A 27,846-nucleotide genomic window follows, 5' to 3' on the forward strand; every position below is an offset into this window, starting at 1 on the left:
CGAGTTGGTGGGTGGCCAACACCTCGCCCGGCCACCTTTGTCTCCCCAGTGACGATGTTTAACACACTGCACCAGGTTCTCATTTGAGGCTGAGTCGACCTAGGGGAGGCCCAGGACCGGTTCAGATAATCGTCACTGATGTTGGCCGTGAGCGGGAATCAAACTCGGGCGGCCGGGGTTGTAGTGCAGCGTAGCGCTAACCGTTTCACCACCGCTCCCCACTGCTTACTCAGTCTCAACTCTTTTTCAGGAGGCTCCTGCCGGGCGATGCAGCTACTGCTGTGCAATCCAATTGAGTCAGTTGCTGGTCATGTTTCAACATTGGGATATTTGGACAATACCAGTGAGAGTGTGGAGTTTTGCTGTCATTGTTTCAGCTGTGGGAGGAAACTGGAGAAATCAGGGACACTCAGAACAGGGGGAGAACATTCAAACTCCATGTACCGCGGTGGCTAGGAGATGTTAACTACCTCGCCAGGTATACAGGAGGTTGATCCCGACCTTTACGCCTCTATATTTGGAGTTTGCATGTTCTCTCTGTAGTCGTGTGGATCTCTCTCAGGGTTTTCCGGTTTTTCCCTTCACATTTAGACTCAACATCACGCGTTCAGAGCGTTTGGCTGCGACACGTGATGATGACAAGCCAATTCGTTGAGCTATCATTTGTGGCCAGGTCGTTTCTGGAAAAGAGCTACATAGCTCAGTGGGCATTACCTGGTAAAATATAAATAGTTTAGTTTCAAAAAGGTGTCAGAACAGAACCCAGACCTTTCGTGCTGTGAGACACGAGCGTTTGCGCTGAGCCAGCCTGCTGTCCGACAAAGTCGCGCTCCTTACTTGCGGAATGAAAACTTGGGAAAGTGGATGCTGTTCTTGATGAAGACTGTGAAGTTTTCAGCTCCAGCCAAGATGGGATGCCTGCACACGTACGCGTGGGTAGGCGTGTTCTACAAACATACCGTGTCTGCATACTCAAACAATCGTGGAGCCAGTCAATGCTAACTCGTTCATGATGAGATTCCTACTGATGACAGTCGATCGGCAGGCAGCGAGGAGTGGGGTGTGGATACTACCGCCTCTTGCAAGACGTCTGTCGAGGCAGCGTGGAAGCGTAGGCCAACTTCTGCGTAGTGGGGGCTCTATAGAGCCCCCAACTTCTGCGTAGTGGGAGCTCTATAGAGATCCAACTACTGCGTAGTGGGGGATCTATAGAGATCCAACTACTGCGTAGTGGGAGCTCTATAGAGATCCAACTACTGCGTAGTGGGAGCTCTATAGAGATCCAACTACTGCGTAGTGGGAGCTCTATAGAGATCCAACTACTGCGTAGTGGGAGCTCTATAGAGATCCAACTACTGCGTAGTGGGGGCTCTATAGAGATCCAACTACTGCGTAGTGGGAGCTCTATAGAGCCCCAACTACTGCGTAATGGGGGGTCTATAGAGATCCAACTACTGCGTAGTGGGGGCTCTATAGAGGCTCTATAGAGGCTCTATAGAGGCTCTATAGAGCCTCAATTTCTGCGTAGCGGGGGCTCTATAGAGCCCCAACTACTGCGTAACGAGGGATTTCTATCAAATCATTGGGGGGCACGTGCCACCACCCCCCCCTCCCCAGTAACTGACACCCTTAGGAGGCCGCGCGTTCGCGAGGAGGATCACCGCGCCCGTCACCTGGGGGTGCTGCCGCTCTCCACGGGGCACCAGGCGCGCACCTCGCAGCTCCGCCTCGTCTCGTCGCACGCCACGCAGCGTCCCGTGCGCACTCCTAGCACGGCGGGGGGCGGGCGACGGCGTCCCCCAGGGGAGGCAGGGGGAGAGGGGAGAGGGGACATTGGGAACGTTCACACTGCACTAGGTATAAACTCCAAGGGCGCGATGGCAAATGCTCAATTCCGATCCGGTGGTCTATTCACATGCACAGTTTGCCAGCATTAAGTAAAAACATTTTTTTATTATAATTATCAACACAACAAAGATCAGAGTGATTTCCCTCACACTACACTCTTTGATTCTTTCGGTAAAGTCACGTAGATAGAAAATTAATAGATCACGACGTTTCTATCGCAACACAAGCAACTGTCATCAGGTGAAACAAACACAGCAGGAGAACTGCTGACGTAGGAGCGAGTTCAAAACGCTTGTCCTTGCTGATGTTGCTCACGGATTTCTTCGCGTTTTTGAAGATAGCAGCGATTTTAGATCCTGCTACGTCTGCCGGGATGTGTCCCAAGCCTTTGAGGGCTACGTCGACCCGGGCGATGATATCATCCACTGGGATGTGTTTAGGGGTGACTGCGAAATTCAACACTTAGCTAGAACCGATTTTAGGCTGTCGGAAATTGCACTGTTACTCTGACTGATGACAATCTTGTTAACATGTTACTATGATTGATGGCAATCTTGTTAACATGTTACTATGATTGATGACAATCTTGTTAACGTGTTACTATGATTGATGACAATCTTGTTAACATGTTACTATGATTGATGACAATCTTGTTAACGTGTTACTATGATTGATGACAATCTTGTTAACGTGTTACTATGATTGATGACAATCTGGTTAACATGTTACTATGATTGACGACAATCTTGTTAACGTGTTACTATGATTGATGACAATCTTGTTAACATGTTACTATGATTGATGGCAATCTTGTTAACATGTTACTATGATTGATGACAATCTTGTTAACATGTTACTATGATTGATGACAATCTTGTTAACGTGTTAATATGATTGATGACAATCCTGTTAACGTGTTACTATGATTGATGACAATCTTGTCAACGTGTTACTATGATTGATGACAATCTTGTTAACATGTTACTATGATTGATGACAATCTTGTTTACATGTTACTATGATTGATGACAATCTTGTTAACATGTTACTATGATTGATAACAATCTTGTTAACATGTTACTATGATTGATGACAATCTTGTTAACGTGTTACTATGATTGATGACAATCCTGTTAACGTGTTACTATGATTGATGACAATCTTGTTAACGTGTTACTATGATTGATGACAATCCTGTTAACGTGTTACTATGATTGATGACAATCTTGTTAACATGTTACTATGATTGATGACAATCTTGTTAACATGTTACTATGATTGATGACGATCTGGTTAACGTGTTACTATGATTGATGACAATCTTGTTAACGTGTTACTATGATTGATGACAATCTTGTTAACATGTTACTATGATTGATGACAATCTTGTTAACATGTTACTATGATTGATGACAATCTTGTTAACGTGTTAATATGATTGATAACAATCTTGTTAACATGTTACTATGATTGATGACAATCTTGTTAACATGTTACTATGATTGATAACAATCGTGTTAACATGTTACTATGATTGATGACAATCTTGTTAGCATGTTACTATGATTGATGACAATCTTGTTTACATGTTACTATGATTGATGACAATCTTATTAACATGTTACTATGATTGATGAAAATCTAGTTAACATGTTACTATGATTGATAACAATCTTGTTAACATGTTACTATGATTGATAACAATCTTGTTAACATGTTACTATGATTGATGACAATCTTGTTAACATGTTACTATGATTGATGACAATATTGTTAACATGTTACTATGATTGATGAAAATCTTGTTAACATGTTACTATGATTGATGAAAATCTTGTTAACATGTTACTATGATTGATGAAAATCTTGTTAACATGTTACTATGATTGATAACAATCTTGTTAACATGTTACTATCATTGATGACAATCTTGTTAACATGTTACTATGATTCTTTGGTTCTTTCGGTAAAGTCACGTAGAATGAGAATAAAATAATAAATTCATAAAATAAAATAACACAATAAAATTATCACGACGTTTCGGCCACAACACAAGCGGCCTTCATCAGGTGAACGGACGAGACTGTCTGGAGGACAGCGCTGGAGCGAACACAGCCAAGCTCAGATCGCGACCTTTAAGCTGTGTGAGAAGAAACAGAGCGCCTTGACAAAGGAATTAGCCTAGAATTTATCATTGAAATAGCTGAGTGATTAACTTGTGACTGGTCACAGAAATGGCTATGTTAAAGTCAAAGCATACACATCCACAGAGGCACCCCTTGACAAAAGAATTAGCATAGAATTTAGCATTGAAATAGCTGAGTGTTTAGCTTGTGACTGGTCACAGAAATAGCTATGTTAAAGTCAAACCATACACATCCACAGAATAAATGTACTCAATATATTCTTCAATAAGTTGAGCTATTAACAGTAATTGGGTATACACTACACTATATAATGAATACTACATAGTAAACCAATAAAAAAACCTAAAATATAAATTACCTCAATGTTATCAATAAACTCTATATATTCTCCAATCAGCTAAGCTACCAACAATAAGTCGTTATATATCACAATGCTATATGGCGAAAAAATGGGTGGATTCTTACCCTCAACTTTAGCACCACGGATAGCTACTATGATTGATAACAATCTTATTCACACCGAACTTTTTAATGTGTGGCTCTGGCTTCTTTGTCGACAGGAAGTTGTATTTAGCGATCAGATTAACTTTACATTTGGCTGACATTGAAGCGGCAGAATAAACTACCATGTCATCTACATGGTCCCAATCAGATGTGGACATTGTTTCTGTCTATGTTAAGTGAGATTGTAAGAGAGTCTTGTCTAAATGATCCAGTTCAAATCGGAGCAGTCTTATTCTCTCTGAGATCAGGGCTAGACCAACCCTGAACAAGACCCGTTCAATAGTTCACTGAAGCGGCGCTCATCTCTTGTTTACAGCCCTGAGACAGTGATTACAATCTCACAATCTCATGGCAGGGTCCAGTCCGTCCATATGACGACATTGGCTTCCTCACGAAGCGGTACCTTGTTGTTATTACTCCTGGAGGGGGGAGGATGGGCCGAGTCAATCCCCCACCAGGGTGTGAGGGATATCTACAACTCTCGTACCGTTGCCAGTAGCGATCGGTTCCCCAGAAGGGCAGTCGCTGGCATTGGAGCAATGCGCTCCAGGAATGTCAGGATTCTACACTCACGCAAAGACAAAGAACCCCCGTGTAGCCTCAACAGACTGTTGTGGCAAGTGCTGTGAGCGAGCACCTATGAAGGCCTGCACGGCACACGAGGGGGTAGGTGGCCAGCACCACGCCCGGACGCCTTTGTCTCCCCGGTGGCGATGATTACACAACGCACCAGGTAGTCATTTCAGGCTGAGTCGACCAAGCGGAGGCCCAGGACCGGTTCAGATAATCGGCACCGGTGTTGGTGGCCGTGAGCAAAAATCCCACGGGCTCGTAACAGACTTTGCTAAACAGGACACGGCCGTTCCCCGCAGAAGCACACACACACACATATATAATACATACGTACGTGATTCATTCTAATACTCTCATTCCACGTATTGTTTATATTTGTGGAAATGTATTTGACTGTATAATGAACTGAGAGACAAAATGGCCCTTGTACGTGCGATCACAAATTGCATTGATCGTTAACACTCATCCCGTATTACAGTCGAGTGGGATCGGTGCAGCACGTGGTGAATCACGCGTTTTTTTTTATTTTGTCTTTCCCATTCTTCAAACGTTTTGAAACACAGTGCGGGATCTGGCGGCCACAGCACCCCGGAGGGGTCAGAGGTCAGGCGACAGCACTCAGCGTCGCACAATCAGCCCCAGCTCGACCTGGTCACCTGACACCGCTACAGAGCAAACAACCCCAAGCACAACGGGAGCTGTATGTACAGCGATAATTACGTCTCGCCTTTATTTGCTCGTCTCTCTACATGTTTGATTTAAAAAATAAATAAGTGTTACCATAGTGACACCTCCGATTTCCACGGTTGGCTATGTACGGTGCGAAAGAAGTCCAACATAAATACGTAGTAACTCGTACAACTATTACCTGGACATATTCATCAGATTACACTGCGACCTCAACAAGAAATATACATACTAGGCGACGTTTCAGGCAATGGTCCTTCTGCACAGCACATAGAGGCCAGAGAGGTAGAGGGGTCTGATAAAACTTTAATTATAAAAAAAAAATGACTGTACTGTACGGAGATCATTATCTTATTTTAATGGACACATTCACAAGTCTCCCTTCTGCGGGGCCTGTCTTATATAAAGAGAAGACGCTGAGTATTAGCGGCCTCTCAGCTAGTTATAATCCTTAACCAAACGACGGATAATTATTAGTTCCAGAAACGTGTGTGTTTTGAAGTGAAAATGAAATTACAGTGTCACCGCGCGAGGTCTGTGCATGGTGCACGTCCACTGGGCCCTGTGATGGTGGCGTGCGGGTTACCTCGGGACAGACGCCTTGCCACTGGCCTGGGGTTGCAATCATGTTCGTGACAACAAAGAACACATTTTCTCCCTAAGACACAAAGCGCACGCAGTTAATCACTTGGGTGCAGTTAAACATACACGCCCCATCCCCATCCACACACAAATCACACTTCCTGTAGTCCATGGATTACAGAACATCAGTGGCCGTGGCCTGGTCGTCCAGTCAATACTCTCTGTCAACATTGCATTTATCATGCAACTTTTGTTTTAATGTGAGAATAGCCGCTTATTAGTATGGTGCATATTTGATTCAGATATGTTTCCACTACAGTTATGAATCGGCACTTGAGCATTGGATGAGAACACCGGTGTCACAACATTGACACCGAGGTTGTGATCACGTGTCAAGTGAACCTTGCCTTGGGGAGGTGTACCCAGAGTGTTGTGTTCGTCTGTGCAGGCCCCCACCCGTGTCGTCACAGCAGCAGCAGTATCTTGAACTGCCCTTTCCTGCTGCCCTCCTCTGAATTCTCTCGTTTCCCCCTCGTGACACCTTTCCCCGTCCTCGTCGCGAACAGAGTGGAACTAAACATCTTTTTTATTTTACCAAGTAAGGCCCACTATATAGTTATTTTTCAGAAACGACCTGGTCACAAATTATACCTCAAAGAAGTGGCTTATCATATGGAAATTTATAGGAGCCCAATACTCTAAACGCGTGTTTCTAAGCAACGCAGACGCCCAGAATAAAAACCGAAATCGAGATCCAAACGTCATCGCACCTCCTGGCTTTGATATTCCTCCTCGAAGACACTGGGGTAGCCACCTCCTTCGTGAATGGGAAATAAACGACACGAACCAAATGAGTGCGACTGTGGCCATACAACCTATGGACCCATATTGGTAAACAAGTGTAGTCTGTGCTCCTTCGACGGAGGAGGAACAGCAACACGACACGAACTCTCTCGTGAAGCACTCTCACCGTGACTAGCAGACCTCGACATTAACATTTAGCTCCTAAATATTGCTGCCGTGCGCAAGAAGACAATGGAGAATACCAGAAGAGAATGGAGAACACATGAAGACAATGGAGAACACAAGAAGAGAATGGAGAACACATGAAGACAATTGAGCACACAAGACAATGGAGAACACATGAAGACAATTGAACACACAAGACAATGGAGAACACAAGAAGAGAATGGAGAACACATGAAGACAATTGAACACACAAGACAATGGAGAACACATGAAGACAATTGAGCACACAAGACAATGGAGAACACATGAAGACAATTGAACACACAAGACAATGGAGAACACATGAAGACAATTGAACACACAAGACAATGGAGAACACATGAAGACAATTTAACACACAAGACAATGGAGAACACAGGAAGACAACTGAACACACAAGACAATGGAGAACATATGAAGACAATTGAACACACAAGACAATGGAGAACACATGAAGACAATTGAACACACAAGACAATGGAGAACACATTAAGACAATTGAACATACAAGACAATGGAGAACACACAAGACAATGGAGAACACAAGAAGACAATGGAGAACAGATGAAGACAATTTAACACACAAGACAATGGAGAACACATGAAGACAATTGAACACACAAGACAATGGAGACCACAATAAGACAATTGAACACACAAGACAATGGAGAACACATGAAGACAATTGAACACACAAGACAATGGAGACCACAATAAGGCAATGGAGAATACAAGAAGACAATGGAGAACACAGGGAGACAATGGAGAATACATGACAATGGATAATACAATAAGACGATGGTCCCTTGCGCACCGCCCTACGCAGGTGCAATACCGCCCTTGCCCACCAGTGGGCGCCACTTAACGCAAACACCCCGTGGGGTGGTGCTGTCCAGTTGTGACGTCAAAGCAACGTGGACCCCCAACCAATCAGAGGGCGCCGGTTCAATCTCAAGGTACGGCGGATGAAACAATGAAAGCGTTTTATCTTAATCTATAACAGTTCTAAAATTGTGCATACGATGAAAGTAGTTCAGATAAAGAGTGGGGTTGTTATTCAGGGTGGTGGTGTAGTTATGGTTACAGGAGAACAGGCGGGAGAGGTTAAGGAGGGGTTGAGATACAGTTAATGATCGAGGTAGGGGTAGTGATAGGGGTTGGGGTAGTGATAGGGGTTGGGGTAGTGATGGGTAGGAAGTAGCAGGGAGCGACTGGGCACCGCAGGGCGAAGGAGGCACAAAGAGGGGCGGCAGAGACTGCGAGCGTAGAGGATGGGACACTTTACTGTAGTGAGAAACGAGAGAAGTGAGGAAAGGTGGGGTAAGCCTGCAGAGGAATATATTTACAACGGAGTGAGTAATGTAAACAGCGACTTAGATAGCGAGCCAGTGGCGGTTGGGAAATATGAGTAGAAATGTGGGAAATGTGGGGGATGTTAAAAAGGACCCGGGCTGAGGTATTGCGAGTGTTGTCGGAGAGGAGGGAAGGCGTAGGCAGGAGAAGAGAGGAGCTGAGAAAAGACGAGGGAGTGAACCGGGAGTTTAGCAGCGAGACGACGTATTGAATGCTGAATTCTGTACAGGGGGTGAAAGCGGTAGTGGTGGAGGCACGGTTGGAGAGGGAGGAGTTGAAGATGATAGCGAAGTTGTGAGCAGATGAGACAGGAGGAGTGATGAGCGGTGTAAATGGATTCCGACACCCATACGTAGATCAATCGGCAGTGTGTGGTGAGGTACAGAGTGGGTCCTCCCACCGGCGTGGAAGAGAAAGCCAAATACTCTCTATAAGGGTCCTCCAGAGCTCCCTCTAGTGGAGAGCATTCCGCCAGCAGTGGCGTGAGCAGGGAAATGCAGGGCTGCGCCTTTGCCTATTCCCTACGCTAGGACACGAGATGCATTCTCAGCCTACCTACTTTCCCTTCCTTAAATTCATCACCTTTTAATTCTACACATTGATTCAATTAACTCCTCACAATAGCAATTAGAATATTCCCTGTATTTCAGGTCACAATTTTGCATAGCAATGTTTTGTATGCTAAACACGTCTAAATGCTTGTTAATGGTCATTGCGGTTATTTAGTCAATGAGCGGCGAAGTTAAATTGACGTTTCCTGCGATAATGTTGCTAACAACAAGTTATGTTGCTCCATTTAGCATGGGCTGAAACTATATTTAGAGACAGCAACGATCATGCAACATTTAGAGATAGCAATGGTCATACAGTATTTAGAGATAGCAATGATCATGTAATATTTAAAGATAGCAATGACCGTAGCTTTGACAATCCACTGCTGGCTGAAAGCACCCAGCACCACGTCAGCCATGGGCGTTGTTTGTCCATACTTCGCTGCGCTGGTCAGCAGTGTGGACTCATGAAGCAGGACCGGTTAAGACATCACCCCGCTGATCTCGGCCGTGACTGGGAAAGTTGGAATCAAACTCAGGTTGCCGGATCTTATCGGGCCGTGTGCTTTACCGTTGAGCCACTAATCCAGCCATACAACACTGGGTGAACTTGTTAAGAACGTAACTAACACAAAGCTGCTTTGGTCGCTGTACATTTTGTTCAACGATACTCGGCTGTATGTACTGTGTTAATTACGAACACGTACACGTGAGTGTAGTGTGTAACTGTGCTGTGAAACAGAAGCAACGGAGTCTCCACGTTGAGCAAGAGACGCTGCACCACACAGAAGGAGGCGTGCAGGAGCGATGTGCCGTGAGCCACACGCGGAATCTGGAATCCTTCTCTGCTCCGGAATATCATCGTGGACCACGGCGTTTGCTCTGCTTGAAGGAATAAAAGAGCTCAGGTGATAGAGACACTCGGCCAGGAACAGCTGCGAGATTATTGTTGCCACAAACTACATGCTGGGTTCACTGGGACCGGGTATCCGATGGTGATATTTATTTTGAAACTCTTCCTGGTATAGAGTGTCCCCAATCAATAAACAAACGCTCTCACCTCATTTATTTTAGGACACATTAGCCTGGCACAGTGGTTCACACAGTACGCTATGTACCCAGTGACTTAAGTTCGATACGCAGCCATGACTGACATCAGCTGCGAATGATCGCGCCAGTCACGGGTCTACCCTTCCTCAACCAAAATGACCAACGTGGTGAAGTATGGTCAACACGATTCCCATGACTGAAATGGTGTGCGGATGCCTTCATCCAACAGTAGATTGGCAAAGTGCTGTAAAATATGTAAATCAATGATCCATTACCTGTGGAGGTATGACATAGTCAGCTGCATCCCAAACATTTGCATCTCCATGTAATGCATCACTTGTAAGTGTGACGCTGGGTTGATCTCGTGTCATGTCGGGCTGGAGCTCAGACACCAACTCGCCAGGCGGCGTGCCATCTAAACCTTGCTTTAACTTCCCCTCCTTGGGTTCAAAACGACGGGCATCGGTTTGCGGATCTCGAAATTTCACCTTTGACTCTTTCATTTCTGCATCCGCTCGGAGCGGCGTATCATCCCGTGAAGCAGGTCGCAGAGATCCGGAGTCTGGCTCAGCTCCCTTCCCTTTAGTCTCAGACTGTTCGCGGATTTTCAAAAGTTCTTCTGGCAGAACCCGGCTCTCTGGCTGCTGCAGCTGTGTTGCGTTGGAGTCGCCCTCCGCGGCTCGCGGTCGGGGCGCTCGAGTTGGCCGTGCCGTGTCGGGGTCTGAGCGCCGGGCCCCCCGCTCGTGTGGGCCACCGGAGTCCGGGCGCGCGTGGAGCCGCCGAGGCCGCGCCGGTGACGGCCGCGCCGCTGCGAAGTCGCGCCCCAGCAGGACGGCCCCTTCCACCCTGGTGATGACGGAGCTCTCGATGCTGGTATCGGTCTCCTGGTACGCTTTCTTGGTCACGAACACCCAGCTTGGGAGGCGGGGGGCGGACAGCGTGCGCGGGGGGGGGCACAGAAGCGGGCAGAGGACGTCAGCTGGAATGAAATCGTTTTGCGGTAAATTCAAACAAGACATCGCAGGACTGTGATTACTCCCAGAGCAAGCGAGAGACCACAAGAAGAGTATCCCACCATTCCACATATACACGATTGAGTAAGCCTCTACTGTATCGTATCCATTGTATTATACATGGCTAAAACGCCCAACAATGTACAATATGACAGCGAACTGAATCGTATATCGCATGACGCGAACGGCACTTGGCTAACGAGTTAATCTCAACAACGTCGACATCCATCAAGGGACCTCACGTGATGCGACGTGCGCTTGCGATGACTACGGTGGAGAGACTCCACAAAAAACCTCATTCAGTGTTGGGCAAGAGCAGTGGACGAGTGTGCACCCGGAGGCCACAGGCGATGAGTCGTGCGCACGCGCGTGCTCTTCCTACATAGTTTTCCCATTATCACGGAGGTCACAGAAAACTTCTGCTAAAAATGGAAACATTAACCACGTGCAAGTTAGACCTTGTTATCGCGACGTCACAGAGGGCTTTAGTCATTGCCAATAATGATGTAGGGGGGGGGGCGATCTCCACACTTAGCATATGGGGGGAGGTGGGGGGCAAAACATTGCCCCAACTGAACCACGTGTGGGTGACAAAGGAGCTGCTGCACAGCGAGGAGCGGTGGTGCAGCGGTTAGCGCGCTGCGGCACGAATTCGGTGACCCGAGCTCAATTCCCATTCACGACCAATACCAGTGACGATTATCTAAACCGGTCATGGGCCTCTCTTAGGTCTACTCAGCCTCAAATGCGCACCTGGTGCGGTGTGTAAACATCACCACTGGGGAGACAAAGGCGGCCGGGCGTGGTACTTGCCACCGACCCCCTCGTGTGCCGTGGCGGGCTTCATCGGTGCTACTCGCTAACAGCACTTGTCCGAACAGTCCGCTGAGGCTATGCGGGGGATCTTTGTCTTGGTGGACAGTGGGCAAAGCAGCCTCTGGACGTGTGTTTGGCGTCTGCAGGTCGACACGTGGAGTTGGAAGCGCAGCGTGCGAGCCGAGGCGCGCTGTAGGCGAAAGGCGACGAGAGAGAGAGAGAGGTGGCGGCGATGCTTGGAACGCGAGCAGCTGTCTCGGTTCGCTACCCAGTCAGGGTTTGAAACTTTGATTTTTTTAAACAGAAAAATCCCCTTTGCTGTACGAATAGTAAACTTGTCAAACAAGGCTGCGTGGTGCACAGTGATGACTCCTCGGCTCCTGCGTCTCCACGGCGACTGGTGCTGTCTGTTTATATTCTACACTTGGAATTTGGCGAGCAATCTGCGGCATCGTTTCTTTAGCCCCCCCCCGCCGCCCGCCACTCGAACGCATTCTTCAAAAACAACCGGGGTGAGGACGCCTTCAAAACAAAGATGTACAACGTGTAGATACGAGGTGACATTTGGGGCGATGGCAGTTCCTCGCATCACGCAGAGAGGTCACGTGGCTCGGTGCCCCGAGAGCGGCCCTGGGCCAGACTCGGCCAGGCAGATGGTGTCGCTGCCTGCTTTGTGATTCTTCCAAGGCGTTCTTCACACAGCCGTGTTGACGTGTCGCTGTTTACGATGAAACGGCACTCAAGTGAAGCAAACGTTGATACGGGCAGCCGTAGTTCTCAACAAACCAAGGCCTGGGTCACAAACGAGCACGTAAATAATATACCGTTTACACAAAAACGGAACAGCCACACTGGCAAGATGACATAAAGACCCAAGGGAACACGCAAACAAGAATCAATGTGACCCTGCTTGAGGCCAAGTGGCACGCAGCGCTAAGGGACGAGACGTCTCTTTCTGAGCGGCTAACTGGGGAACAGCAGAACGTGCGTGCCATCGTGGAAGGCCGACCGGAAGCAAGAATTGCGAACTCAGGGGGCAGACTGGAGGAGGGGAATGGAGTGATTTTGATCAAGGGAAGGCAACAGAACAATGCGTGCAAATAAGAAAAAGAGTCGAATGAGTTGGGACCACCTGCTGTGACCGATGTGATGAATGAAAATAAATTCCTAAAATATGAACGGTGCACAAATAGCCGTGGCGAGAGAAACCCGTGCTCGGAATTACACCGAGAGACGGAGAAACACGGATTAGACAACATTCACAGGTTCTGGGCGTCTTCATCGTGACGGTTCAGAGAAGCGGGGCTTGTGCAGGACGCGTCTCGGCTAGACGGCGCGACGCACGGCGGCCGTCAAAAACTACGATGGAGTGGCAGCCACGTGGTGGGTAGATTATTGATGAGTTAGTATTGATGCGTCTTGATAAGTTTTGATGACACCGCGTGCCGGATCATGAAATTGCATCGGCCCGGGGGAGACCTTTGCCCGAGCGCATTTGATCCACACACCGCCTTCTGACCGAGCATCAGCCTCTAAGCAACTCAGCCACGTACGACGATTATGACGTATTGTTGTTTATTATTTGTGTTTGTCTTTCGTTACTACCACGCGAAGTGTTAATCCGATGATGAACAGATTCGGATTACTCGGGCCCCACGCAGGCATGGCGCTGCGCGCGCAACGGAAACCGCAGTCGCCTTTGGCTGGAGTTGTTACAACAATCGGCACGCACCAATGGGTGGTGTATATGCCTCTGCATTGCGACATAGCAGAGTGTGTACTTATCCACGCATTAGAGCCACTGTATGCTTCTGAAACGGCTTGCTCCAAATTCATACAAAGACCAACTTTGCCTTCGATCCACATGGTGTTGTAACAAGAATACAAATTTGTTAAACCTTGCATCTGGACTTACCTGCAGGGATATATAATGCATTATTAACGCGACAAATGCGTTGAGTGATATAGGTGTCACAACTGAAGGCACATACAGTGAGGGGAAAAAAGTATTTGATCCCTTGCTGATTTTGTACGTTTGCCCACTGACAAAGAAATGATCAGTCTATAATTTTAATGGAAGGTTTATTTGAACAGTGAGAGACAGAATAACAACAACAAAATCCAGAAAAACGCATGTCATAAATGTTATAAGTTGATTTGCATTTTAATGAGGGAAATAAGTATTTGACCCCCTCTCAATCAGAAAGATTTCTGGCTCCCAGGTGTCTTTTATACAGGAAACGAGCTGAGATTAGGAGCACACTCTTAACGGGAGTGCTCCTAATCTCAGCTTGTTACCTGGATAAAAGACACCTGTCCACAGAAGCAATCAATCAATCAGATTCCAAACTCTCCACCATGGCCAAGACCAAAGAGCTCTCCAAGGATGTCAGGGACAAGATTGTAGACCTACACAAGGCTGGAATGGGCTACAAGACCATTGCTAAGCAGCTTGGTGAGAAGGTGACAAAAGTTGGTGCGATTATTTGCAAATGGAAGAAACACAAAAGAACTGTCAATCTCCCTTGGCCTGGGGCTCCATGCAAGATCTCACCTCGTGGAGTTGCAATGATCATGAGAACAGTGAGGAATCAGCCCAGAACTACACTGGAGGATCTTGTCAATGATCTCAAGGCAGCTGGGACCATAGTCACCAAGAAAACAATTGGTAACACACTACGCCGTGAAGGACTGAAATCCTGCAGTGCCCGCAAGGTCCCCCTGCTCAAGAAAGCACATATACATGCCTGTCTGAAGTTTGCCAATGAACATCTGAATGATTCAAAGGACAACTGGGTGAGTGTTGTGGTCAGATGAAACCAAAATGGAGCTCTTTGGCATCAACTCAACTCGCCGTGTTTGGAGAAGGAGGAATGCTGCCTATGACCCCAAGAACACCATCCCCACCGTCAAACATGGAGGTGGAAACATTATGCTTTGGGGTGTTTTTCTGCTCAGGGGACAGGACAATTGTCACCACATCAAAGGGACGATGGACGGTGCCATGTACCATCAAATCTTGGGTGAGAACCTCCTTCCCTCAGCCAGGGCATTGAAAATGGGTCGTGGATGGGTATTCCAGCATGACAATGACCCAAAACACACGGCCAAGGCAACAAAGGAGTAGCTCAAGAAGAAGCACATTAAGGTCCTGGAGTGGCCTAGCCAGTCTCCAGACCTTAATCCCATAGAAAATGTGGAGGGAGCTGAAGGTTCGAGTTGCCAAACGTCAGCCTCGAAACCTTAATGACTTGGAGAAGATCTGCAAAGAGGAATGGGACAAAATCCCTCCTGAGATGTGTGCAAACCTCGTGGCCAACTACAATAAACGTCTGACCTCTGTGATTGCCAACAAGGGTTTTGCCACCAAGTACTAAGTCATGTTTTGCAGAGGGGTCAAATACTTATTTCCCTCATTAAAATGCAAATCAATTTATAACATTTTTGACATGCGTTTTTCTGGATTATTGTTGTTGTTATTCTGTCTCTCACTGTTCAAATAAACCTACCATTAAATTTATAGACTGATAATTTATTTGTCAGTTGGCAAACGTACAAAATCAGCAGGGGATCAAATACTTTTTTCCCTCACTGTAGCCTTCCACAAGACGGTTGCTATAATAGGATAACATGAAAATACTGCTCCGTAATTAATAATAACAATCACAGATTTGCCATTCTGTGAACAATTGCAGGTTTGAACACGAGGATGCCACTCTGCTGCAAGTGAACTCAGCACTTTTCCGCTATGCGATTGCGGTGAAGACTTCAGCTCCCCTCTCTTTGCTCATTCAGTGCTCTTCATTTAAACCGCAAAAATGCGCGGAATTGCGGTTGTTTTGTGACTCACCAGAATAATCGCAGGACGATTAAACCACGGGCGTCATAGGCGTTGCTGCCGCTGCTGTTGCTGAGGAAGGCGGATAATTAAGTGGAGTTTCGTTGTGGCATTGCAGTAAACTTTCCTTACGGAGATTTAATACCTGTTGTGTTGAATCGGGTTCACTTTATTTGCAGTGGTATTGTATTGTTACAACTGTATTGTGACGTCTGTATTGTGACGTCTGTATTGCGACGTCTGTACTGTGACGTCTGTATTGTTTAGTGACGTATGTATTGTGACGTCTTTATTGTGACGTCTGTATTGTGATGCCTGTATTGCGACGTCTGTATTGTGACGTCTGTATTGTGACGTCTGTATTGTGACGTCTGTATTGTGACGTCTGTATTGTTTAGTGACGTCTGTATTGTGACGTCTGTATTGTGATGCTTGTATTGTGACGTCTGTATTGTGACGTCTGTATTGTGACGTCTGTATTTTGACGTCTGTATTGTGATGTCTGTATTGTGATGTCTGTATTGTGACGTCTGTATTGTGACGTCTGTATTGTGACGTCTGTATTGTGTTGACACTTGCACAGACAGCACACAAGGCGCTTTCACCTGGGCGACACGTTTGAGACGATCGCCAGATTCATCTGAACACATTTGAAAATCGTTGGAGACATTTCGTGGCTGATATTCTTTGGGTTTTTCGGTAAAGTCACGTAGATAGGTTCAAAGAAAATAACCAAAAATTAACAAAAAACGACGACGTTTCGTCATCACGAGGAGGATGACGACCGCTTGCGTAGCGATGGAAACGTACTTTTTTGTAAAAAAATTGTTATTTTCTTTGAACCTATCTACGTGACTTTACCGAAAGACCCAAAGAATATGAATTCCTGCAGTCACGAAAGCTTTAAGTCAATCATTCTTTAAGTGAAGATTTCGTGGCTCGCCGCGCGGCATGCACGGCACGACATCTCGGCGTGCAATGTGTCACTGACACTGTGCAGGTTCACATGCCAGCGTCCCGCGCGAAGGCGACACGCGAGCGTGCGAGCGAGCAGCTGCAGCTGCAGCGGCGGCGGTGGCTCTTGCACGCGATGCGTGGCCTGCTAATCTGCTCCGGGGGAGATTGGGGGAGGGGTGCTTCTCGACCACGCAGTTGCTCGCCGCACCACGCGACGCACGGAGACACCGCGCGCCTCTTGTCCGCCCTTTCCTTGCTGGCTGCGGTGGGCAGCTCCGTTTCTCGTCTTTCTGGATCTGCCATCGCCTCTGAGATGGAGGGGTCCCCGTCTCCCGCCCGCCCCGCGGAGCCCGGCAGTGCGGCGCGCCTCACCCAATGAGATAGACGAGCACCGCGACTTGCACGGCCCGGAACAGCACCCCCACCGTGCGGTTGTGCGCGATCACGAACTTCTCCGTTTTGTAATCGAAGAAGCTGCAGAGGAGATTCCTCGCTGTCCACGCGTGCTCCTCCATGCTGCACGGCCCGAACCGCGCACGCGGTGACAGAGAGACAGAGATGGTGGTGGTGGTGGTGACGGTGGTGTGGCTGCGTTATTGCAGCTGCGCTTTGCCCGAGCCTCAACTCCTCCCTCCGCCTCCTCGCTGCTGCGGCAGAGACGCTCCCTGCTAAGGCAAAGACAAAGATATCCCGTATGGCCTCCACAAAATGTTGGGGCAAGTGCTCTTAGTGAGCACCTATGAAGGCCGGCACGGTACACGAGGGGATTTTTGGCAAGCACCAAGTCCGGCCGTCTTTGTCTCCCGAGTGGCGATGTTTACACATCGAAGCAGGTACTTATTTAAGACTGAGTCGACTTCGGGGAGGCCCAGGACCGGTTCAGATTTTCGTCACTGGCGTTGGCCGTGAACTTGGGTGGCGTGATCGTGGCGCGGTGCGCTAACCACTGCGCCACCGCTCCCCACGTAGCCCTGCGTACTACACGCACTGGCACAGCCGTCTTTTCGGTCACAATGGTGGGAGCAAACCAGAGCACGGAAAACTCTCGCCTGTGATGGCACAACCCCCACGTGCCTTCTCTGATGGTCACTCAATTTCTCGGCCATTGCACACCGTTGCTATCTAAATCACTCTCATTTCTGTAAAGCGCCTGGAGTTAAGGCTCTCTCCGTGTCAACGTAAAATGAGATAATAATCCATTGTACTGCACTGTTGACGCTCCCTCCACCAATCCATATTGACCAGCGTGGTGAAATTTGGTAAAATAATCGCGACGATCACGCACGGCGTGGTGGACGCATTCATCCAGCAGTGGATTCGCCAAAGGGCCGCGTTGTGCACGAACGGGGCTACCCGAGCGGGCTGCGGCCGTCAACTCTCGCGGTTCAACCACGGACGGCTCACACCCGGGTTCAAATCCAGGTCCTCAACGGCGCCGACCGAGTGCCCTGGAACGCGAACGAATCCACACCCCACATCGTCCATTCCTCGAGTTCCTCGAGTAAGTCGACTTGAGTGGAACGCGAGAACGTCCGTGCACGGCAGAGGCGTTGGGCGGTCGCTCGGAACCGAGACCATCAACTCGCCGTCACCGAGAATCCGTGCAGTGAGAATCGAACCCAGCGCGTCTCTTGCGCCGCAGCCAGGATCTATGAACGAGAATGGCCACCTTCGCAGCCACGAGGCCTATCGCGATATCACTTGTCAAGACAAGACCATTATCGCGATAGGTTTCCCGTGGCGCTGTCATTGCAATGCGTTTGCGTGTAGCTGCACCCCCAGCACGGATAAAGATCTTCGAACTTAACTCCACACGCTCCTCAATGACACCGTGGCCGAAAAATGAAAAGTTTCCGAAGCTAATGTACTTTATATACTGGATTGAATCTTCTCCGTGTAATAATGCGCTCGTCTGTGTCTGTCTGGAACGCACCGGGGTCTCGCCACGCCTCGGTTGACGATGCACCTCTCGAACCAAGTCAGCCCTGGAGGGCCTCACCATCTCCATAATTTTGCAACAAAAAAATTCTACAAATATCTTCACAAACCATGCAAAGCGATAAAAATATATATTTTAAACGCTGCGCGTGCCCTGTAAACATGACTGAGTGGAGTTTGTTTATTTACATTATCAGCAGTTTGTCTGTTGTACATCGCCAGTTTGTCTGTTGTACATCACCAGTTTGTCTATTGTACATCACCAGTTTGTCTATTGTACATCAGCAGTTTGTTTATTGTACGTTATTATCAGTGTATATTGTACATCATTGTAGTTACTAGAGTACGGAGCATGGGAAGCTCGGAGAGAGGAGGATTATGGGTACAGCAGCCCGGTCTGCCAGTGAGACACATAGGCAGAGTGAGGCACCTTCTGATGAGAGCCAAAAGGGGCCGTGGCCGAGGGCGGAGCCTGGCACCGCCGGGGAGGATAAAAGGGAGGCTCCGACCCTCAGTCGGGGCTGTCGTCTGGGAAGGGAACTCGTCGTGATGCCTTCGTCTTCACATGCTCAGCATCGTCGGTCGGGTAGCGTACGGACCGTGGGTAGATATCCCCTGTGGCTATATGGAACGGAATAAAAGATGTGCCTCCAACTTTTAGTGTGTCCAGATTGATACACTACATCATCATCAGTGTGTCGATTGTACATCTTTATCATCAGTGTGTCTATTGTATAAATAATGTATCAGCAGCCAATTCCCGAAGCGCTTTGCGAGACTTCCCTCTCCCGCCCTGCCATTGGTCGATATCTTCATGATAGTACGTGAAAACAAACCGAACGATACGATTATGGTGGATCTGGTATCGTACGATAAATACCCCCGCAGTATTGCCACATCGCGGCGACCCTATCGATCACGCTTGCAACACCACTATGACGCAAAGACAAAGATCCCCCGTATAGCCTCAACAGACTGTTGAGGCAAGTGCGGTTAGCGAGCACCTACGAAGACCGGCACGGCACACAAGGGGGTGGGTGGTCGGCACCACGCCCGGCCTGACCTTTATCTCACTCGTGGCGATGTTTACTACACACCGCACCAGGTACTCATTTGAGGCTGAGTCGCCCTAGGTGAGGCCCGGCACCGATTCAGATGATCATGACTGCTGTTGGCCGTGGGCGGGAATCGCCGGATTCGTATCGCAGCGCGCTCACTGCAACACCGCCCACACATCTCGGCACGCACCCTCTGAGACGAGACGAGCATTTGGGGCACTGCGTGGAGGCGCCACTGGCTCACGACGCGCACTGCCGAACTGCCCCGCCGCCCCTCCATCGCGCACGGAGGTTGCTGACATCTGTGAGGCGCGACCGCTGAAGCCGCCCCACCGCCCGACTCGCGCGAGAGGAAATTGTCTCTCGGGACGGGGACGACGACGACGAGGAGGAGGAGGAAGAGGAGGAGGAAGAGGAGGAGGAAGCGTGCCCACATCCATTTGCACATCGGAGGAGGTTTGCACCATGACCCCGACTGCCAAGAGACGGTGAGAGCCCTCGTCTCTCGCTGCGACCGCGGGGGCTCCACTCGGAGTGCCTCGCTTGGACCCTGCTTCGTCCTGGCTTAGACACACACGCACATCATCATCATCACCACAACACAGCTGTTGTTTCTAGACCCGAATTACAACATTAATATTTTACTTTTATTTTTCTGTACCCTACTCTACTCGTTCTCTTCGCTCCGTCTCCTCGTTTTATGTTTCTCTATTTGTTACTTTTGCTCTGAACCCAGCGACTCTCGTGCCGACGCCGACACCCTCCTCGGCTCGGCTCCTGCCAAGGGTGCAGCCTGCGGGAATAGCTCAGTGCTCACAGCAGCGCTGCTCCACATCTGTCCGCCTCCCTCATCACCCTCCCTCCTCTCCCTCTCTTCCCTCCTCTCCCTCTCTGCCCTTCTTTATATTTACCTATTCCTCTTACCAGCTCTTCTCTCTTCTCCGTTAAACTTCGTTTTTTCCCTTATTGTTTATTATTTTTGCGGCGGCCAATGTTGTCGGGAAGGCCTCATTCTACACTGCCTCCTCTGCCCTGAACCACGTGCTCGAGGGGCACTCAACCCTTCACTCACTCACCCACTCACTCACTAGCTCACTCACCTACTCACTCAGCCACTCACTCACCCACTCACCCACTCACTCACCCACTCACTCACCCACTCACCCACTCACTCACTCACCCACTCACTCACCCACTCACCCACTCACTCACTCACCCACTCACTCACCCACTCACCCACTCACTCACTCACTCATCCACTCACTCACCCACTCACTCACCCACTCACTCACTAGCTCACTCACCCACTCACCCACTCACTCACCCACTCACTCACCCACTCACTCACTCACTCACTCACCCACTCACCCACTCACCCACTCACCCACTCACCCACTCACTCACCCACTCACTCACTCACCCACTCACTCACTCACCCACTCACTCACTCACCCACTCACTCACTCACTCACCCACTCACTCACTCACCCACTCACTCACTCACCCACTCACTCACCCACTCACCCACTCACTCACCCACTCACTCACCCACTCACTCACCCACTCACTCACTAACCCATTCACCCACTCACTCACCCACTCACTCACTCACCCACTCACTCACCCACTCAATCACTCACTCACCCACTCACTCACTCACTCACCCACTCACTCACTAACCCATTCACCCACTCACTCACCCACTCACTCACTCACCCACTCACTCACCCACTCAATCACTCACTCACCCACTCACTCACTCACCCACTCACTCACTAACCCATTCACCCACTCACTCAACCACTCACTAACTCACCCACTCACCCACTCAATCGCCCACTCACTCACCCACTCACTCACTCACTCACCCACTCAACATTTCACCCACCCCTCCTTTCTGATCTGATCAAGATTATTGGCACATCCGTAGTGCCCCATCACCCTGGCAGGCTGAGTCAGATTGTGGTGGTCACAGGGCATTATCGGTCTTCCTGTGCCTGTGTGTGTGTTGGGGAGCGATAGTGTAGCCCTTAGCGCTACGCTGCGCTACGAACCTGGCGACCCGAGTTCGACTCACGGCCAACACCACCAGTGACGATTATCTGAACCGGTGCTGGGCCTCCCCTAGGTCGACTCAGCCTCAAATGAGTACCTAAAGGCCGCCACGGCACCCCCTTGTGTGCCGTGTCGGCCTTTAAGTGCTCGCTAACAGCACTTGCCCCTCCAATATGTTCAGGCTACACGGGGGATCTTTGTCTTTTGTGTGTTGGAGCACGACCCCTGTGGCTGCGGGATGCATGGACCCTCATCTCTATCCACAATTCCAAGCGGGTTGCTGCCCTTCACACTCCACCGAGAGCGCTCTTCTCGCTATAAAGAACCACGTGTCAAACTCCGCTCACGCCGGCCTTTGTTCAATTCTTGTTCTCCTCGACCTCTCTGCAGCCTTTGACTCTCAGGTCTCCGCATCTCCAGTACGCCTCTTTCCTGGGTACAATGGATGGCACGACATAACCTCTCCCTTAATACCTCCAAGACATGCTACAATCAAACCTCACTTCTCGTACTTCGACATTCCTGTTTCATCGTTCCGCTTCCACTCTTCGTTCTATCACTGGAGCTGTTCCTCAGGGTGCGGCTCCCTCCACATCTCAACCTTTGAATTTGTTAACAACATCCGGAAAACTTGCCCCCTCATCTCAATGTCCGATGATAAAATACTCATCCATTCCCTCATCTTTTCTCGTCTCGACTACTGTAATGGACTTCTTCTTCTTCTTGGTCTTCCTGCCTACGCTTTCACTCCCCTCCAGCAAATTGAGAAAGCTTCGGCCCCCATTCCTTTTCTCTCCATTGGCTGCCCGTCTACTGGCGCTCTTTATTCAAATTCCTCACCCTCGTGTACAAATCACTCCATGGTTCTGCTCCACACTGCCTCGCTTCCCTTACTTCTTATTAGGCTCCATCTCGGCCCCTGAGTTCACAAGCTCCATCATCCCTCACTACCCCCTCCCTGTGCGCAGTTACGTTATTGACTCTTCTGCCTCCCCTCCATTGGAATAAACTCCCACTCCACATTAAACAGGCGACTTCACTTACCAGTTTCTTTCCTCCCTTAAGACTTCTCTATTTTCAATAGTGTATATCCCACTACTAGTTCCTAACCTCGTCCTTATAACCTTAAACATCCTCACCCTTCCATTTACAAACCTCGCCACTCCCTTTTCCTACCATCACCCTTACTTGCCTTCCTTTACCCTCCTCCAATTCTGTTCTCATTATATATAAACAATCTTGGACTAAAGTTAAATCACTCAGAATTACATCTCTTTGCCAACACGATTTTGATATAATTCAATATTAATTGTGATCAATAGAAATTATCCTAAATCCTAAAAATATGGAGATCATGGTATCTTTCTCAAACAAAAATCCAGTTTCATTCTCTTCACCTATTACTGATGTCAGAAACAACACCATTGAATGGAGTGCTTCAAATACTTGGGTTTACTAATTGATTCAAAACCTATATTCCAACCCCATATTGATCACTTCCTGGGCCTCCTTTTATAAAAACAAATGCTCCACTGAACTCGCTACTGCGACAGTGCACCACTGACTCGCTACTGTGACAGCGCACCACTGAACTCGCTACTGCGATAGCACACCACTGAACTCGCTACTGCGACAGCGCTCCACTGAACCCGCTACTGTGACAGCGCACCACTGAACTCGCTACTGCGACAGCGCACCACTGAACTCGCTACTGCGATAGCGCTCCACTGAACTCGCTACTGTGACAGCGCACCACTGAACTCGCTACTGCGATAGCGCTCCACTGAACTCGCTACTGCGATAGCGCTCCACTGAACTCGCTACTGTGACAGCGCACCACTGAACTCGCTACTGCGACAGCGCACCACTGAACTCGCTACTGGGACAGTGCACCACTGACTCGCTACTGTGACAGCGCACCACTGAACTCGCTACTGTGACAGCGCACCACTGAACTCGCTACTGCGACAGCGCACCACTGAACTCGCTACTGCGATAGTGCACCACTGAGCTCGCTACTGTGACAGCACACCACTGACTCGCTACTGTGATAGCGCACCACTGAACTCGCTACTGTGATAGCGCACCACTGAACTCGCTACTGCGATAGCGCACCACTGAACTCGCTACTGCGATAGCGCACCACTGAACTCGCTACTACGACAGCGCACCACTGAACTCGCTACTGCGATAGCGCACCACTGAGCTCGCTACTGCGATAGCGCTCCACTAAACTCGCTACTGTGACAGCGCACCACTGAACTCGCTACTGCGATAGTGCACCACTGAACTCGCTACTGCGATAGCGCACCACTGAACTCGCTACTGCGATAGCGCACCACTGAACTCGCTACTGCGATAGCGCACCACTGAACTCGCTACTGCGATAGTGCACCACTGAACTCGCTACTGTGACAGCGCACCACTGAACTCGCTACTGCGATAGCGCACCACTGAACTCGCTACTGCGATAGTGCACCACTGAGCTCGCTACTGCGATAGCGCACCACTGAACTCGCTACTGTGACAGCGCACCACTGACTCGCTACTGCGATAGCGCTCCACTGAACTCGCTACTGTGATAGTGCACCATCGCCAGCGCTTCATTTTCAGCTGGATATTTCTCACTATCCTTTAAAATAGAACAAGTTTCACCAGCACATCTTAAGAAATCAGAACTAGATACTGAGAACACTGCCAGTTACCGGTCAATTACTAACCTCTCCGTGGTGTGGAGGTGAGTGGTGGTGTGGTGGTGAGTAGTGGTGGTGGTGTGGTGGTGAAAGGTGGTGTCACCCACGATACGTGGGGCTTAAGCACTGGGCACTCATTCACTAACATCGATTAAACATGCTCAATTGTTATTCTTAGTTTTTTTCGGTAAAGTCACGTTGAAGAGAAACAACAAAATAACAAAATATATATAAAACAATACAAAATTCTCACGACGTTTCGACCATAACTCAAACGGTCATCATCAGGTGTGTCGGTTTGCATAAATTTATTTTTAAACGGCACATTTATTTATTTATTTGTAAGCCATCTGTAAGCCATCTGTAAGCCATCTGGCTTCCATGAGAGATTCGTTCATGAGGCTATCCACATATACAAGCACAGAGACAATTTCAACCGAGAAGATGGATTCTATCTTAGCAATCATTGGAAAGATTTGATAAATCATTTCAGTTCTTGATTGATTGTTCACGCTTACAGTGGCTTTCAGACAGCATACATTATAAAAAAATTCGTCTCCCCCCTCCTCTTTTCAAAAAATTAGATGGACTAGTCCTGGGCAAACTGCCAATCGCTGCGCGTGACGCCAACGTTTTTTATAAATAAATAAATGTGCCGTTTAAAAATAAATTTATGCAAACCGACACACCTGATGATGACCGTTTGAGTTATGGTCGAAACGTCGTGAGAATTTTGTATTGTTTTATATATATATTTTGTTATTTTGTTGTTTCTCTTCAACGTGACTTTACCGAAAAAACTAAGAATATGAATTACTGCAGTCACGAAAGCTTTAAATCAAAATTTATGCTCAATTGTTCTTGTTAAAATAGACAATTTGCAATTTTATACAAAGTGCATGCTTAGCCTAACATAATAGATTAAAAAAGAAGAAGATAAAACACGATATGGGTCTCATCAGCAGTCGAGCTTGTAAAACAAATGATACCAGGTATTGTTGTTCAACGCGAAATCCATTCAGCGTTGCCATGGAGCATCGTGCTGGGTTTTTTCTCTCCATATATTTCGAAATGTAAGTTGAATTTATCTTTTCACGCACCCATATTCGTACTATATTCATTGTCATATCTAGTTTATATTTGTTGAATTTAAATGTTTTGAAATACCATGTTTTTTTTTTATTGTTCTTGATGTAACCCTGCTAGCCCTCGCCAAAGAGGTGATGATGATGGTGGCGGTGTTGGTACGTCTCTCTTAAAGTAATCTCATGGCCCATTGAATGATACATTGTCTACTTATTTCCGTTGTTTTATACATTTGTTAATTTTCACTCACATCGTCCGTTAATCCACAACTTTGTAAGCCACACACGTCTTGAAACATAACACATGTAGGTGTTGTATGTAATAGAATAGTGAATTGCATTTGTGAACCTAACCAATTAATCAATTTCTCGTGTGCAATGCAGGTTGAACTCTGCCGTTTGTGGTCACGTGAAATGGAAGGTTTTGGTAGTTTTGTCGCTTTTCGTGCTCGTGTGTTTACTGCTCAATCTTCGCAGCACCTCGCGGATTTTTGGCAAGCTGTGGAGAAAGCAGAGATTGAACGTCACAGTGGAATCCTCCCGGTGTCTTTTGCAAACGGAAATATTGCAACCGATTCCGAACGGGAACGCCCTGGTCGTGTCGGCGTATTTAGATTCACGACTGGAACCGGGTTCAGTGCGCATCCTGGCCATTGTGAAGAGAGCTCCCCCCCTCGAGCTCCACTGCTACTTTGCATGCCGCAATGGACTTTTCGTGGTGGCTTCCCCAGCCGAAGTCAATTTGTTTCATGATCACTTCGGCTTTCCTTGGGCCGCTGCCCATATCTTGTGCTCGTTGCACGGTGGCCCGTGCCTCAAGCCGGACAAAGTGGCACTCGTGTCCTCGGAGCGATCCGATGGGCAGTGCTTCGTCGCAAACATTCAAAACGCAGCCCGACCGCAACCAGAGTTGAACAGCTTCACCCACAACTTTGGCGTCTGCATCTCCACCCTGTTCGGAGGCTACAACAACGTGCTGCAGTTCACGCAGGCCATGGAGATGTACCGGCTGCTGGGAGCGGGACGCGTCACCATCTACAACAGCAGCTGCGGCCCCGAGTTAGACCGGGTGCTGGCCCACTACACGGCCACTGGTCTGGTCGAGGTGATCCCCTGGCCAATAGATCGGTACCTCACGCCGTCCACGGGGTGGACGTACCCAACTCACCCGGGCGACGTGCATTACTACGGACAAATAGCCGCTCTCAACGACTGCCTCTACCGACACATGTACGACACGCGCTACCTGGTGATGAACGACGTCGACGAGATTATAATTCCAGTGGGTTGCGCTAGTTGGGCTTGCCTCATGATGCACCTCAATAGGATCTATGATGCAGCTGTCTACAGGTTTAATAACCACGTCTTCCCATACACGGCGGTGGACGACTTCGGCAGTGTGTTTGACAGATGGAAGGGGATCCCTGGCCGTAACATTCTGACACAAGTACGCCGTGAACCAAACCCCATCTTTGCATTCAACCCGACAAAGATGATTCTGAACCCGAGGCAGGTTGTCGAGACGTCGGTGCATTACGTGGTGTTTACCTTTGGCAAAAGAGCGTTGGTCTCGAGTTCACTTGCCAAGCTGCACCACTATCGATCGCCTGAAAGGCCAAATATCGATAAACGGGATCTAATCATAGACCCAGTGATGTGGAAGTACAAGGCTGTTCTCGTGAGCAACGTGAATTCCGTGTTGCACAAAGTGGGGCTTCTCCGTTAATTATTAAGGGAGGTGATTGTTTTTTTTTTATATATAACCAATAAAGTTTAACTCAATCTTGGTGCTGCCTTGTATCACTTCAGAGCACGTAGGTGCACGCGTTCAAACATTGCGTTTTAAAATGTGATCTCCCTTCTCCACACCGTCTCGTGTCTGCTGCATTCGGATAATGCGAGTAACATCCTGAAATTTGTGGATTCCTTTTTTTCTCTATTCTATAACGTTTTGGAGATGGGAAGACTGCATAAGGATACGGTGTAAATAAAATATATAATTCGTACATATTCCAGTTGTCGAGGTTTTTTTTTAATGAAAGTTGACATTATCAACGTTTCTGCAGGATGACAATAATGTATTTTATTTC

General features: G+C 48.3%; 2 protein-coding genes across 6 annotated transcripts in view; one reads left to right on the plus strand and one right to left on the minus strand.

The window, feature by feature from the left end:
- The window catches only part of LOC116940805 (P2X purinoceptor 5-like), a 30,289-nt gene extending 10,866 nt beyond the window's left edge, over positions 1-19,423 (minus strand). For 3 of the 4 annotated variants that reach the window (XM_032951015.2, XM_032951016.2, XM_032951013.2), the window contains exons 1-6: positions 17,300-19,423; positions 10,579-11,218; positions 6,346-6,417; positions 4,987-5,062; positions 1,674-1,767; positions 838-918 (exon numbers count right to left, since the gene is read on the minus strand). In XM_032951015.2, coding sequence (XP_032806906.2) covers positions 838-918; positions 1,674-1,767; positions 4,987-5,062; positions 6,346-6,417; positions 10,579-11,218; positions 17,300-17,442 — 1,106 coding nt within the window. In that variant the 5' untranslated portion in view covers positions 17,443-19,423. The remainder of the gene's footprint in view (positions 1-837; positions 919-1,673; positions 1,768-4,986; positions 5,063-6,345; positions 6,418-10,578; positions 11,219-17,299) is intronic. The other variant, XM_032951018.2, reaches the window with a different exon arrangement.
- Positions 19,424-20,055: 632 nt separating this feature from the next.
- On the plus strand, positions 20,056-27,767 carry LOC116940804 (uncharacterized). Of its 2 annotated transcripts, none has more exons than XM_032951012.2 (2): positions 20,056-20,411; positions 26,234-27,767. In XM_032951012.2, exons 1-2 carry the CDS (start codon positions 20,389-20,391, stop codon positions 27,480-27,482), a joined length of 1,272 nt encoding a protein of 423 aa, XP_032806903.1. In that variant the 5' UTR covers positions 20,056-20,388; the 3' UTR covers positions 27,483-27,767. The 2 variants fall into 2 exon arrangements, with proteins under 2 accessions (XP_032806903.1, XP_032806902.1); XM_032951011.2 differs by having other exon boundaries at positions 20,059-20,411; positions 26,141-27,767.
- Positions 27,768-27,846: the final 79 nt, after the last annotated feature.

This window comes from Petromyzon marinus, chromosome 10 (assembly GCF_048934315.1).
Source record: "Petromyzon marinus isolate PM22_M1 ecotype Great Lakes invasive population chromosome 10, UKy_Petmar_22M1.pri1.0, whole genome shotgun sequence".
Taxonomy (NCBI): domain Eukaryota; kingdom Metazoa; phylum Chordata; class Hyperoartia; order Petromyzontiformes; family Petromyzontidae; genus Petromyzon; species Petromyzon marinus.